Source organism: Rhinolophus sinicus, linkage group LG02 (assembly GCF_036562045.2).
Source record: "Rhinolophus sinicus isolate RSC01 linkage group LG02, ASM3656204v1, whole genome shotgun sequence".
Taxonomy (NCBI): domain Eukaryota; kingdom Metazoa; phylum Chordata; class Mammalia; order Chiroptera; family Rhinolophidae; genus Rhinolophus; species Rhinolophus sinicus.
In genome coordinates this window covers 195,420,834-195,433,621 of record NC_133752.1, presented here as the reverse complement: position 1 = coordinate 195,433,621, position 12,788 = coordinate 195,420,834, and the positions used below count along the sequence as shown (strand labels likewise).

The 12,788-nt window shown below is 56.3% G+C and overlaps 1 protein-coding gene across 10 annotated transcripts in view; it reads left to right on the top strand.

The window, feature by feature from the left end:
* The window catches only part of PACSIN2 (protein kinase C and casein kinase substrate in neurons 2), a 111,517-nt gene extending 103,949 nt beyond the window's left edge, over positions 1 to 7,568 (top strand). For 7 of the 10 annotated variants that reach the window (XM_019715031.2, XM_074326490.1, XM_074326494.1 and 4 more), the window contains 4 exons: positions 335 to 456; positions 2,474 to 2,596; positions 2,981 to 3,177; positions 5,959 to 7,568. In XM_019715031.2, coding sequence (XP_019570590.2) covers positions 335 to 456; positions 2,474 to 2,596; positions 2,981 to 3,177; positions 5,959 to 6,071 — 555 coding nt within the window. In that variant the 3' untranslated portion in view covers positions 6,072 to 7,568. The remainder of the gene's footprint in view (positions 1 to 334; positions 457 to 2,473; positions 2,597 to 2,980; positions 3,178 to 5,958) is intronic. The other 3 variants (XM_019715034.2, XM_074326491.1, XM_074326497.1) reach the window with 1 other exon arrangement.
* The last annotated feature ends 5,220 nt before the right edge of the window (positions 7,569 to 12,788 follow it).

Here is a 12,788-nt window from a genome sequence, read left to right as displayed (position 1 = left end):
TCAGATCACAAAGGAAATGTTCTAGGGCAGCAGAGAGCGCCAGGGGTGGGCGCCGCCCTTTGGAGACTTGAGTGGTCGGTTACCTTATCTGCCCTTTGCTGAGGCGGTAGCCACCCAGCCCGATTTTGTTTGTACCCCAGGGTTCCATGCCCCTGTTGCTGGCTTGCTCAGGCCCCTGCAGCCAGCTCTCTTGCCTCCCTGGGAACCAGACAGTTTAGGGCATAGACGGGAAGGGTCTTCAGCTCGGGGCCAAGCCCCCGGCCAGTGGTCTAGACAGACGTGGCCTCAGGCACATGAACTTCCTGCCTTCTCTCCCTCGGTGGCTGTTGTGCAGGAGTGGTCCGCAGACATGAATCGAACTCTCAGCCGGAGAGAGAAGAAGAAGGCCACTGACGGTGTCACCCTGACTGGCATCAACCAGACGGGCGACCAGACTCTGCAGAGCAAGCCCAGCAGGTGGGTCCAGGGCAGCCTGCCTCCCTGGGAAAGATCCCCTGGGCCCTCTCCACATGCTGGGACGCCCCTAGTTTGGACACCTGGGCCTGTCCAGATGCTCCCTGGGCACCTGAGCTCTGCTGGGCCAGGCCCGAGGGCCTGTCTGGGGAGGACCATCTGTCCATCAAGTGCTGAAGCTGCGGAAAGATCCAGAAAGGAAGCCTTTGCCACAGACACACTTCGGGCCCCAAGTGAGGGGAGGAGCTGCTGTCAGGTGCTGGTCATTATGTGTCCCCAGTGGCACACGCCGGCAGGTGGAGGTGACTGTCAGTGGCTTCCTTCAGGCGGGGTCAGGTATCCTGGCCAGGTTTGGACTTACTTCCCGGTGCTTTATGCAGGTGCCCTGGGGGGCGGGGGCGGGGCATTGTCAAGTGTCCTCTTTTTCAAATCACCTCTCTGTTGAGAGCCTTGGTTATTTCTAAGCTCATCGTTTGCAGAAACTGAGTTTGGACAGAAGTGGTGCACTGAGGTGATTAGGACCTGCTGGCAGGTGTGTGCTGCCCAGGGCCTGCCCCCGGCCTCAGGTGTCCCTGCTGCCCTCTGCAGAGCTGCGGCTTCAGCCTGCTCCTCCCGAGGCCCCCATGGCGTACCACGTGACGATTATCTCGTGGTCACGGCCTCCGGGGAAGCTCAGCACAGGTTCTAGGGGCCTCTCTGTGGCCCCGGGCACTGAAGCCCCTGCCAGGGCCCTCTGGGCAGACATGGCCGGTCATCTTTCGGTCGCTCTGTGCCCACCTGGGCAGGTGTGCTTGTTGACTAGAGCAGTAAGCACCTGCGTGAGTGGGGACGGGAGTCGGAGGATGAGAGACCACCCTGGGGAGGGGAGCGCCTGGGCAGGGGTCTAGGCTGCCAGGGCTGCTGCACAAATTCACCTGCCCAGCACCAGGCCCCTCAGGAAGTCAGCTAGAGAAAGGTACCGAGGAGGGAGGAGGGCCTGCTGGTCTCAGACGGTGGCCCAGGTGTAGGCAGCGAGCGGGTTTGGCTCCAGTACCCCTCACCAGGCCTAAAGCCAATGAGGCCACTTGGGGTCACTCTGGTGTCATTTGAGGCTTTTCCTCCCCTCCCCTCCCCAGCTCTGACTGTCCATCCATCTTTCCGGGTGCCCTGTCCATGCAGCCCTTGGCTTGGAGGCAGAGGTGGTGCTGGCCGCAGAAGCCCTGCCCTGTGACTTAGTGTTTGGGTCCATCAGCTCAGAGCTGCATGGGGCGTGCGGGGCTCTCGGGGGCCTGTCTTATTCCTTTACCACCTGTTCTGCACTTCATCCCATCTCCCCTGGCTGTCAGTCCTCAGGCCGGGCTTGGGTCTAACTTCTCTCTGGTCCTCCCTGGCCTGGTACACGGTAGGCAGTTGGCACAGTTGCGCAGATGGGTTTTCTCCCTCTGGAACACAAAAGGGGTTCTTTATCCCTAGAAGGGGCTGTTCAGCAGGCTCGGCTCCTCGGCACTCACAGCTGATTTTGGAAACTCCAGGTCCAGAAGAACTGGGGAGGAGGCCGCTGGAACCCCTGGTAGTCAGAAGGAGGGTGTGCTGTGCTGTGGGGTGTGGAAAGCTCCGGGCGCCTCCCTCCTGCTCTCCTCAGCAGGCCTCCGAGCCTCGCAGGCTGTCACCCTCCCTAGGCCGGCTGAGCCTCAGAGGCTGGCGGGCAGGCCTGCCAGCTCCCAGCAGTGGGGATGAAGGCCAGGTGGGGAGGGCTGTGGGGAGACTCCTGTGTGCTCCACCCCGGGCTCCTGTTCGGGGCTGACTGCGTCCGGGCGCCAGGAGGGCAGATGGAAGCCTTGTTCTCTCTCAGACACCTGAGGCGTGTGTAACAGCCACAGCATTGCCCAGGGTTTTGCTGATACAGCCTTTCTGCTCTAATGACACACACCTCCCACCCGATTGTCCCGTTCGCCCCTGGCCCTGTGACCCTGCAGCTGGGAGCATCAGGGCCGCAGGGGCCTGAGCTGGGGTCCCCTGAAAGCTCTCTCTCTCCCCGTAGCGACCTTAGTGTCCCGAGCAACCCCGCACGGTCAGCGCAGTCCCTGTCCAGCTACAACCCCTTCGAGGATGAGGATGACACGGGCAGCACCGTCAGTGAGAAGGAGGACGTTAAGGCCAAAAAGTTGGTGAACAAACGTTTCCCTCTGGTTTCCTCCTCGCTCGCTCTGTCTTCCTCCTCCTCTCTGTGCAGGGTCTCGGCCCCTCGGCACTCACAGCCATGCATGAGGCCCGCAGGCGGCGGCCCAGCTGCCAGCCGTGGACAGTCTCTGGCTTCTGGATTTCTCGGGGAGGGGGCGCCAGTTAACAACCTGTGGTTGCTTTTTCTCTGTCCTCCATTAACCCTTGTCAAGGCCCAGCACAGGAAGACGGGCCTGCGGGGCGGCGCGGCCCTGCCTCTGGGGGGCGCCCGTGCGGCCCCGCAGGGAGCCTGACGGCGGCGCTGTGCTCCTGCGGAGGAGCCCCCAGCCCAGCCCGGCTCAGGCCCCGGCTCCACCCTCTCTTGCAGCGTGAGCAGCTACGAGAAGACGCAGGGCTACCCCGCTGACTGGTCAGACGACGAGTCCAACAACCCCTTCTCCTCCACGGACGCCAATGGGGACTCGAATCCGTTTGACGAGGATGCCACCTCAGGGACGGAAGTGCGGGTGCGGGCCCTTTACGACTACGAGGGGCAGGAGCACGACGAGCTGAGCTTCAAGGCCGGTAGGTGGGCTCCCCCTGCATCCAGGCGAGGGCTCCCACCTGCGGGCGCTTGTTGTACGTCAAGCCTGGGAAAGTTCCTTCCGGTCTCATTTCCGGTTCCCACCACCCCCGTCTCAAAAGTAACAGGTGCTCGGTGCCCGAGCTTAGCAACAGTGAGGTGCGCGGTGCCTTTGCCCAAGACGTCGCCCCAGCTGGCCGAGGCCTGGGAACAGCAGGGCCCGGGAGCAGGAGATGCTGGTGGGCAGGACGGCCCAGCTCCCCCAGACGTGCTCTGCAAGCAGCTGGCCCTGAGGTCCCCAAGGGAAGAGTCTTCTCCAGAGGCGCCCGTGGCAGAGCCACCTTGCCCGGGCCCCAGCGTAGCCCTCAGCGAGCCCTGGGCCAGCTGAGTCTCGTCTGGGGGCAGCACCTTTCACACTTGCCTCCTGCAGCCCTGCTGTGCTCACGTTTCCCACCCACTCACCTCCATGGCCAGTAACTGAGACCTGGGTTTATGGAACAGCCTGGATCCCGACTGTGTGTCCGCATGCAGACATGTTCTATGCTGTGTCTTTTTTTTAAATGCTGGCTGCCCTTCACCAAGATGGGTTGCAACACTGATTGAAAACTTAGGGCCCGTCTTAGAGGCCTGAGCGGCCTAGCACCCTAATGGGCCCAAAGGGAGCCAAGCTCCTTCTTTTGCTTTGTCCCTTCCTTGAAGCCACCCCCTAGCCGGCATCCACCCCTCAAAGGGAGGCTGGGCCAGAATTCAACCAGCAAAGGCTGGCACGTGTCCCTCTGCTCAGGTTACACTCTGGGACAGACCCCCACATCCGACTCCCCCACTCCACCCCAGCTGGTGAGGAGGTGGGGGGGCTGCATCCTTCAGGGAGCTGGAGAGGGGCTGCCAGCCGCCCTCCCTCCACACTCAGCAGGCCAGCCTGCTGTCCCCAGACACTTGGCCACAGGGTTGGTCATCGGCGCCTCAGCCGGTTGTGGAAAGGTGCCTTTAAACACCTTGTCCAGTTTTCTGATGTCTTCAGTTGGGATTTCCCCCCACTTTGTTCATTGATTGATTTTCTAATTCTTTCTCAATCTTACCTATTGGATCTGTCAGCAATTTTATAGATTTCAAATGTTTCCTTCTGCTACAAGTGAACCGTCAGAAGCAAACTGACTGAAAGGAACGTTTCTAGTCACCAGTTCACATTTAGGCAACTTGGAAGCTCTCCTATCGGTTTTGTCTGGTTTCTGCATTATTTTTCTTTTTCACGATGTGACGTTAGTTCCCAGCTGGTGCTGCTTTCTTCTGTCTTTAGCTCTGGCTGCTCTCCACGTCCCCGGGTCTGAGGTGCACTTTTCACCAAATGGAGGCACCACCTTGCTGGTGTCTGGCTGTGCACCCGGGAGCCGAGTGGCCTGTGAGGGCGGGATGAGAGAACCAGCGGTCACAGCGTAGGCCCTGCCAGGGGGGATGGGACAAGACTGAAGTATGCCCCTCGTGTCGCCCACGCTGCAGCCCCTGCATTCACTACTGGTGTTGCTAAGTGAGATGCACAGAAGTGGCCTGGGCCCACCTGGGCCAGCCCCGGGATGAGTAATCATCTCACATGCGAGTTTACTGAGGGCTCACTCGTCCTGCATCCCTTTTGTCCCCATAGCACCCTGTCCCCAGCTGAGGGCACCAGGGCCTGGGGGCGGAGCAGGCTGCCAGGCCTCAGCCCGTGAGCCCGGTTTGGAGCCGAACCCCACAGCCCGGCAGCCCCAGGTGTCCTAATGAGTATGGCCGCTACATAACAGGGAGGTTTGGCTAGACAAGGCATGACTGCCTGGGAGAAAAACTGCAACTAAGCCTGCAAAATGGACCAAATGCCAGTGAGAAAAAACAAAGCTGCCAACTGAACGATAGACCAAGCCTGCCCGGTCCTGGAGAAGGCAGCCTGAGCTGGCGGCGCCCACGCCCCGCGCCAGACCCCCTGCGGCTCCTCACCGTCCCCTGCTCTGGGCTGCTCTGTCCGCTCTGAACGGGCATAGGCCAGACCTGGACCTTCCGCCACCACAGCCTGATCACACCTGTGGTCCTTGTCCTGGGTCTGTCTCCTTCAGGGACCAGCGCTCCATCTGTCTGTCATCTCTGTGTCTCCTTCACCCCCCAGGGCCTGCCCCGAGGTAGGGGTTCCCTCATGTTTGAACAAAGAAAAGATAAATCAAACTGCCTACACGGAACCCTGGGGAGATTCTAGAACCAGAGTGTCGGGAGGAATTGGTGCTTTAAGTTAGAGGACACGCCCTGAGCAGGGTGCTGCGGATAGAATGATGGGTGCCCACCCCCCCCACAGCCTACAGTCTGGACCCAGATTAAAGGAAGGCCCAAGACCATGGCAACAAGTGAAGAGCGGGCGGCCAGGGCCCAGGGGAGGGCGGTGGCGTAACCCTGTGAAAGGGCTCCTGTGACCCGGCCGGGACCGTCAGGAAGGCAGAGGGCTAAAGGCGGCTTTTAACTCTGAAGTCGCTGGGAGCCTGGTGGCATCAGACCTGCTCGCTTCCAGGTCGCTGTGTGAGAGATACCTCCTTAGAGCTCTCAGAGGCCCCTGAGAATGCAGCTTCACCTCCATTTAGTAGAGAAATAACCAGGCCCTCGCTCCACCTTCCCCCCTAGGAGACTGCTCATCCCTTCCATCCACGTTAGAGACCCTCCCCGACTCCGTGGGCCGAGTGAGGGGGCTAAGACATGGGGGAGACTCTGTCCCAGGGGTCAGTGTGTCACCTGCCAGCTCACCAAGACCTGCCCTTTTTGTCCTGCAGGGGATGAGCTGACCAAGATAGAGGATGAGGATGAGCAGGGCTGGTGCAAGGGACGCTTGGACAACGGACAGGTTGGCCTGTACCCAGCAAACTACGTCGAGGCGATCCAGTGACAGCCCGGTGGGCTGGCTGGCGGAGGGGTGGAGGCTGTGGTCCCAGGAAGTCTGTTAGCCATCGGCATGGGCAGCAACCCTGTGCCCCAGCTGGCCGTGTGGGCATCTGCTCCTTTCCCTGCAAAAGATGATGGTTCCGTTGCTCTTGGCTTCATGGTGTCTCTGGAAGACAGACGAGCCGGTCATTTCACCTGGGACTTGGCAGCCTCTCCACAGCGCAGATGGGAGGCCCGAGCACAGGCCGACGGCACACCAGGCATCGCCGGCCCTCCCCGCCCCCGCTCAGTGTGTGTCTCGGCTTATCATGGGTCTGTATACCCTTGACCTTGTCTTTCTCCTCCGCCTCAGTGGTGGGTTCCACAGATTCCTTTCGCTGATGCGTCTCCTCCCCCGCAACTTAAATGAACAAATTTACATGCCATTTTCTGAGGTTTTTAATTTAAAGGCTGTGTACAGTTACCTGTTTATATACTTAAATTATGGCACAGATTGACGTACGCCAGGCTTGAGGAAATGATACGTCTGTGTCTGTGCTGTACCGCTAACCGACTGTGCCACTGCCCCGCTCATTTCCACAGAGCTTGCAGCGGAAGATGGGGACACGCTCTGGTCAGGCTCCCACTGGGATCGCTCTGCACGTGGGTGTCGGGTGTAACCGTACCTAGTGCTCCCCAGGCACCACATTTAAAGAAGTTCCGCTCTGTTCATGCTGAAAACTTAACTCTCACAGAAAAGCAAAACAGTAAACGAGGAAAAGAGGAAAAACAAGTTTAGCTCTTGCAAATTAACACTTCTCTCTGTTATTTGGAAGGTTAAAAGTAGAAGATGAACTTCTCAGATGGTTCCTGTTAGACATAAAGTCACGTCTCGGTGTATATCTGTATATATTATTTGATATCCAGAGAATCTAAAGAGCTTGTCTACTGTTTTAATGAGATTTAAAGGCTCTTGACAGTGGGTTTAATTTGTAAACTGCACAGGCCTGGCTGGTTGGCTGGGCCTCCCTGAAGTGGAGACTGCCGGAGGGGAGTCTGTCCTCACTGCCAGCCGTCGTCCCCTCCACAGCAGGACACTGCAAACCCCCAGGTCTTGCCAGCAGAGTCCAGTCATCTGTGTTCCTCGTGAGCAGGCAGGCGGGGTGTCACCCCATAGCACAGGGGTCTCCTCTGCGTCCTTAGTCATCAGGGAGCAGATGCGCTGCGGCAGGAAGCTACACTGTACTCGTGAGGCAGGAGAACTGTTATTCTGGTGATTCAGACACTGGTGACACGGCCACCGCTGTCACCAGCTGTGCATTTACTCGGTGTCTCCAGTGAGCTCGGTGTCTTGCTCGGGAAGTCAGTGTGTGTCTGTGTTTATCTTGAAGACTAACCAGCAGAAATCCTCATTCCTTTGCTACAGATTACCAAAAATTGTCAAGTCTTTTCAGTTCAGAAGTTTCTTTAAATGTATAGTATTTTAGAAAATAAAATCAATAAACAGTTGACCTCGCGAGTATGACAGTGTGTGCCTCACGCTCACAGCAGCTGGGGGACGAGGCTTCATCTGCACTTTCGCTTTGGAGCCCGATGAGACCCTGGGCACAGACTGCCGCCCAGGGGCCATGCCCCAGTCCCACTGCCCCTGCCAGGCCAGAGGGGGATTCTGAGGTACCTGAGCCCCTGGGAGGGGGGGAGGCTGTCCCGAAGGCTGCCACTTCTTCCCTCCTGAGGCCCAAACAGCAGAGGCATCCCGAGCCCCTGCTGTGCGCTTGGCCCTGGGCTCTGCTCTTACATTGTCTGCAGGAATGTGCCCATCTCCAAACACCCCAGGGGTGGGAGAGTGTCCCCATTTCCATTTGACTGAGCAGGAAACAGGCTCCAAGAGCCAGGCTTACCTGAGGAGTCCCAGTGGGTCCCTGGTACTGAGTAAAACCCCTGTGGAGCCTCCACCCTCACGGGGGTGAACAGAGGAGAAAAGAGGCCCGGTGAAGCGAGAAACGAGAGGTGAGGGCCGACGCACAAAACCTGGTAAATCTGCCCCAAAAAGCACCCACTCGAGCACTGGGCCCTCCCAGGGGAGCCAGGAGGGGTGAGGGGGACAGCTGCCATTGCAGTGTCACTTCTGGCTCACAGAGGGCCCAGGATGAATCTTCATCATCCAGCCACCTGGTCTGACGGGTGATGAGTTGGAGGCCATTGGAGTTGCCAGCAGCCTCGGAGGTAGGACTGGGCAGAAGGGAGGGCTCAGAGCAGGCTCCCGGGGCACTTGGTGAGCTCATGTATTGTCACAGCAGACCAAGGGGAGGCTGGAGTCATCCCACTTTGCAGAAGAGGACACAGGAGGTCTGGAGACGCCAGTGAATTGCCCAAGGTCCCATGACAACTGGATTCCAGCTCACAGCTGCAGGGTTCTTACAGGCACACCTATCTTTGGTTCCCCACTGACCGGGAGGAGCAAGAGGGGCAGCGGGCGCCCTCAGTCTGACAAAACCTCTGCTCAGCAAGGCCCTTCTCGGCCTCCTATCGCCCCCAGATCTGCAAGTAATCCTGACGGGCCTCACTGCCCACCCGCCCACTCCTGCCGTGGCTCCCACAGGTGAGCTGGGCGCCTGAACTCACCTTTCTGTGCCTCAGTTTCCCCAGGAAACTGGCACCTGCTGGAAATTCCCAGTTAGAGGGTGCCAGTAAGGGCTGAAAGGCCACAGCCACTGGAGGTGACTAACTGTGCTTATGAGGGACACCCCATTCTCTGGGTCCCCAGCCAGGACCCTCTGCTATCCTTGATTGCCCCTTCCACACCTTCCAGTTGGCCAGGGAGGGATGGAGTCATTCTGACACCAGGTGGGAATGGTGGGGGTGGGGCGGGTGAGGATGGTCCCCTGAGAGTCTGATCATACAAGCCTCAGAAAATCAGGAAAAATGGTCCCAAGGCCTTCAGGGCCGAGGTCCTGGGGGTCCGTGAGCTGTTTACCCCACCTCTGGCAGGAAGCACTGCAGATGGGCTGGAGAGGACCTCCATCCCATGGGGTCTGAAGCCTGAAGCAGGTGCCTGAGTCTGAGCCTCAGTTTCCCTCAAGTGGGGGATGACCTTGGCCTGTTCAGGAGTAGGACACCTTGCCAGGCAGGCACCCTGCCCTGTAGGTGCTACCTCACCTTCTCACACCGCCGCTGTCTGGGGTGGTGACTGCCCCCCACCCGCCCTAAGTGAGGCAGGCCTGAGCCCCTCCCGGCCCCTCCCCACACACTTGCAGGAGGACATCAGTTTTCCCAGAGGGGCAGGCAGGGACCTCCAGGCTGGATCTCTATGGTGGGAGCGAGCAGAGGGGCCCAGGCCAGGATGCAGGCAGCTCCACAGCCGCCCAGTGCACACACCTGGGCCCCCACACTGGACACACCTGGGCCACGGATAGAGGTGGCTCCACTGCCCCAGGAGGGCAGACCCAGGCAGTGCTGAATCTGGCCGGACCTGTTTGAGATTTGAGGCTCATTTCCTGCCAGGCAAGGCCAGGGCCACCACAGGGTCAGAGGCCCAGGCTGACCCTGGCACCATCAGGACGGTCAGTTTCTCAGCCTGCTGCTTCCAACCAGCCTCGGGCTTAATGTCTCCCAGCTGCACACCGGGCCCCGTGCAGAGCCCCTTTCCCGCAAAGGGTCCCATGAATCCGCTCACAGTGTATGAGCGCCACTGTACAGATGAGGAGACAAACCAGAGAGGTGGCTTGACCTGCGTCAGGCCTTACAGTAAGTCGGAGGCAGAGCTGGGATTTGAACCCTGGTGCCGACTCGAAACAGCAGGTGCTATTGTCTAAACTGCTGGTTCTCGGATACTCGGAGGGCTTGTTACAAGCCAGTGTGCTGGGCCGCAACCCAGGGTTTCTGAGTCACTAGGCTGGGGTGGGGCCCAGAGCTTGCACAGCTAACAAGGCCCGAGGAGAGGCTGCTCCAGGCCACACTTAGAACCACTCCTCCCAATCGCTGCCGAAGCAATTCTACCAGTAATTCCATGTGCTCCTTGATTTGTTTAGGGGACGGGGAGACTCCTAACCCAGCTGTGGGGCACAGGAACTGGGCCCTGGGGACCCCAAGAGTGGTCAGCCAGAGTCTGGCCAAGGAGGTGGGGACAATATACAATATAGACAAAGAGAACCCAGGGAGCAAGGGACATGAGTCCAATGTGACTTCCCATCCTGGGCTATTCCTGTGATTCCCATGCGAGGGGCAGGGAGGGTTAGGTGGCAGCTGGGGAGACGTCTCCTACCGGGGTCAGATGGGCACCTTGTGTCACTGCTGAGCTGCATGTCCTCAGGCAAGGCCCTTCATCTCTCTGACCCTCAGTTTCTGCATCTGGAAAATGGGGAGGTGATTCCTGTCTTCCCATGCTCGTGGTCACGTGAGGTCAGGGGTAGGAAAGTGCTTGATAAGACACACCAGTACAGGGACCTCGTTGAGGAAGCGTTCTGCAGCCCGAACACCTTGCCAACTCAAGCCGGTAACCCAGGTTTGCGCACCCCAGATGGACACTCCAACTCTTCCCAGCCAGTTGCTGGGCATGCATGCTTCCTTCAAGCCTACACTCAGCCATATATGAAGCTGTAAGTAAGGAGGCTGGATTTTCCACGTTAAAATCTGACCACAAATTTTTTTTCTTCTCCTCTGAAACTTTATGACAATCTTATAAAAGCATAAAAATGAAGTCGATAATTCAAAGCATGGACTGTGAGGTCATGTTTCCTGCACTCACACTTGGCTCCACCTGTGTGACCTTAATAGTTGTTGACCTTGAGCATACATGTATTTACTTTCTCTAAGCCTTGGTTTGCTCATCTATAAAATGGGAATAATTGTAAACATTTGTATTTCACTTGGTGCCAGACCCTGTTCTGAACTCGTCAACATTAACTCATTGAATCTTCACAGCAGCCCCACGAACTAGGTAAATATTATTAATCTTATTTTTATAGGTGAGGAACCTGAGGCACAGAAAGGTTAGGTAACTTGCCCAAGGTACCACAGCTACCACACAGCTGCGTGCTAGCTCCCGACTCGGCAGTGCAGTGCAGGGCCTGCCCACTAGGCGGTGCTGTTGCACCACGAGGGCGCTGGAACTCAGTGCGGACGTGGCTGCCCCCAGTGGCACTCATTCGAGGACTGGAGTTCCACATTACCGAGCTGCCTGCCCTGGAAGGCCCCTGGGGCACCTCATCACAGCACTCTTCCTAACCCCTCGGCACTCCCCCACTGACTAACAACTTCTTCCGTGCCGGACTGGGCCTCTATTTTCTCTCTAGCCTGGTGCTTGTGGAGCTAAACTAAAAGAAAAAAATAAAATCAATGTTGGACCAATCAATGAAACTCAGATTACAGATGCTCCGTGACGTATGATGGGGTTTATGTCTTCCATCCCAATAAGCCCATTGGCAAGTTGAAACGATCCTAGGTGGAAAATGCGTTTAATTCACCTACCCAACCTCCCAGCTTAGCCTAGCCGGTTTCCACCGAATACCTATGGCTTCCGCACTATTGTAAAGTCAGACAATTGAAAAATCGTAAATTGGACCATCGTAGTTCGGGGACTGTCCGTATATTGTTTTAGACCTCTTCAAATCCTTTGTGAAAAGTCCTGGGAAAAGAAGGAAGGAAGGGAGGGAGGGAGGGAGGAATAACATATTCCGTACAACATACTCCTTTTGAGGAAAGGATAACTAACACCAGCTTTTAGGGGGCTGAAACTCCAATAGGCAAAGGATACAGTGTCCAGCCAAGAGGTATAAAGACAAACAGCCCTGAGCCCAAAGGCAACTGCAGCTCATTGGCCACTTCCAGGTCAAGAGAGCCAGGCTGCTCCTGCCCCTTCACAGTATTTTCGAATAACAATGTTAATGGTTTTCCTTAATTGCAAAAGGAACAAAAATTCAGATGAAAATTTGGAAAAAGAGTATTCAGAAAAACATTAAAGTCATCCCCTACCCTGACATCCAGAGGTAACCCTGCTGCCTTTCCGGCGAACTGTACTTTTTCTAGTCTTTTTTTCTATACATACACGTGTGCCCGTGTTTTGTTGTCACTGTCATTGATATGTATGTGTTTTACAAAATGGGGACCATACTGTAAATGTAGTTTGGTGCCCTGCTTCTTCTCTTAACATTTGGTCACCAGGATTTTCTCATGTCCCTAAATGTGCTTCAAGTAATAATATAATATTTAATGGTTGCATGATATTCCCGGTCTCATGAGTCCCGTATTGCGGAGCATTTCTTTTTTCATTGTTAAAGGCATAATTTACATGCAATTTACATAAAATGTACACCTTTTAGTGTGCAGTTCTGCAAATTTTGACAGATGCATACAGTTGTGTGACATCCTAGTCAAGACACAGAAATATCCCATCACCCCCAGATTTCTCCCTGTCCTCTGTAGTCAAGCCCACCTTACATCCCCAATGTTTTGCCAAATGGCAAAACACTTCTATAGTTTTGCCTTTTCCAGAATGTCATGTAAATGGAAGCATACAATATGTAGCCTTCTGAGATTGTCTTTCACTTCACAGAATTCATTTGAGATTCATCCATTTGGTTTCATGTAGCAGCAGTTTGTTCTTTCTTATTGTGGGTAGTTTCCATTGAATGACTTTACCAAGGTTTATTCATCCAGTTGAAGGATATTTGGGTTGTTCCCAGTTTTTGATGATTATAAATAAATCCGTTATAAACATTTAAGTTCTAGAGGTTGTTGTGTA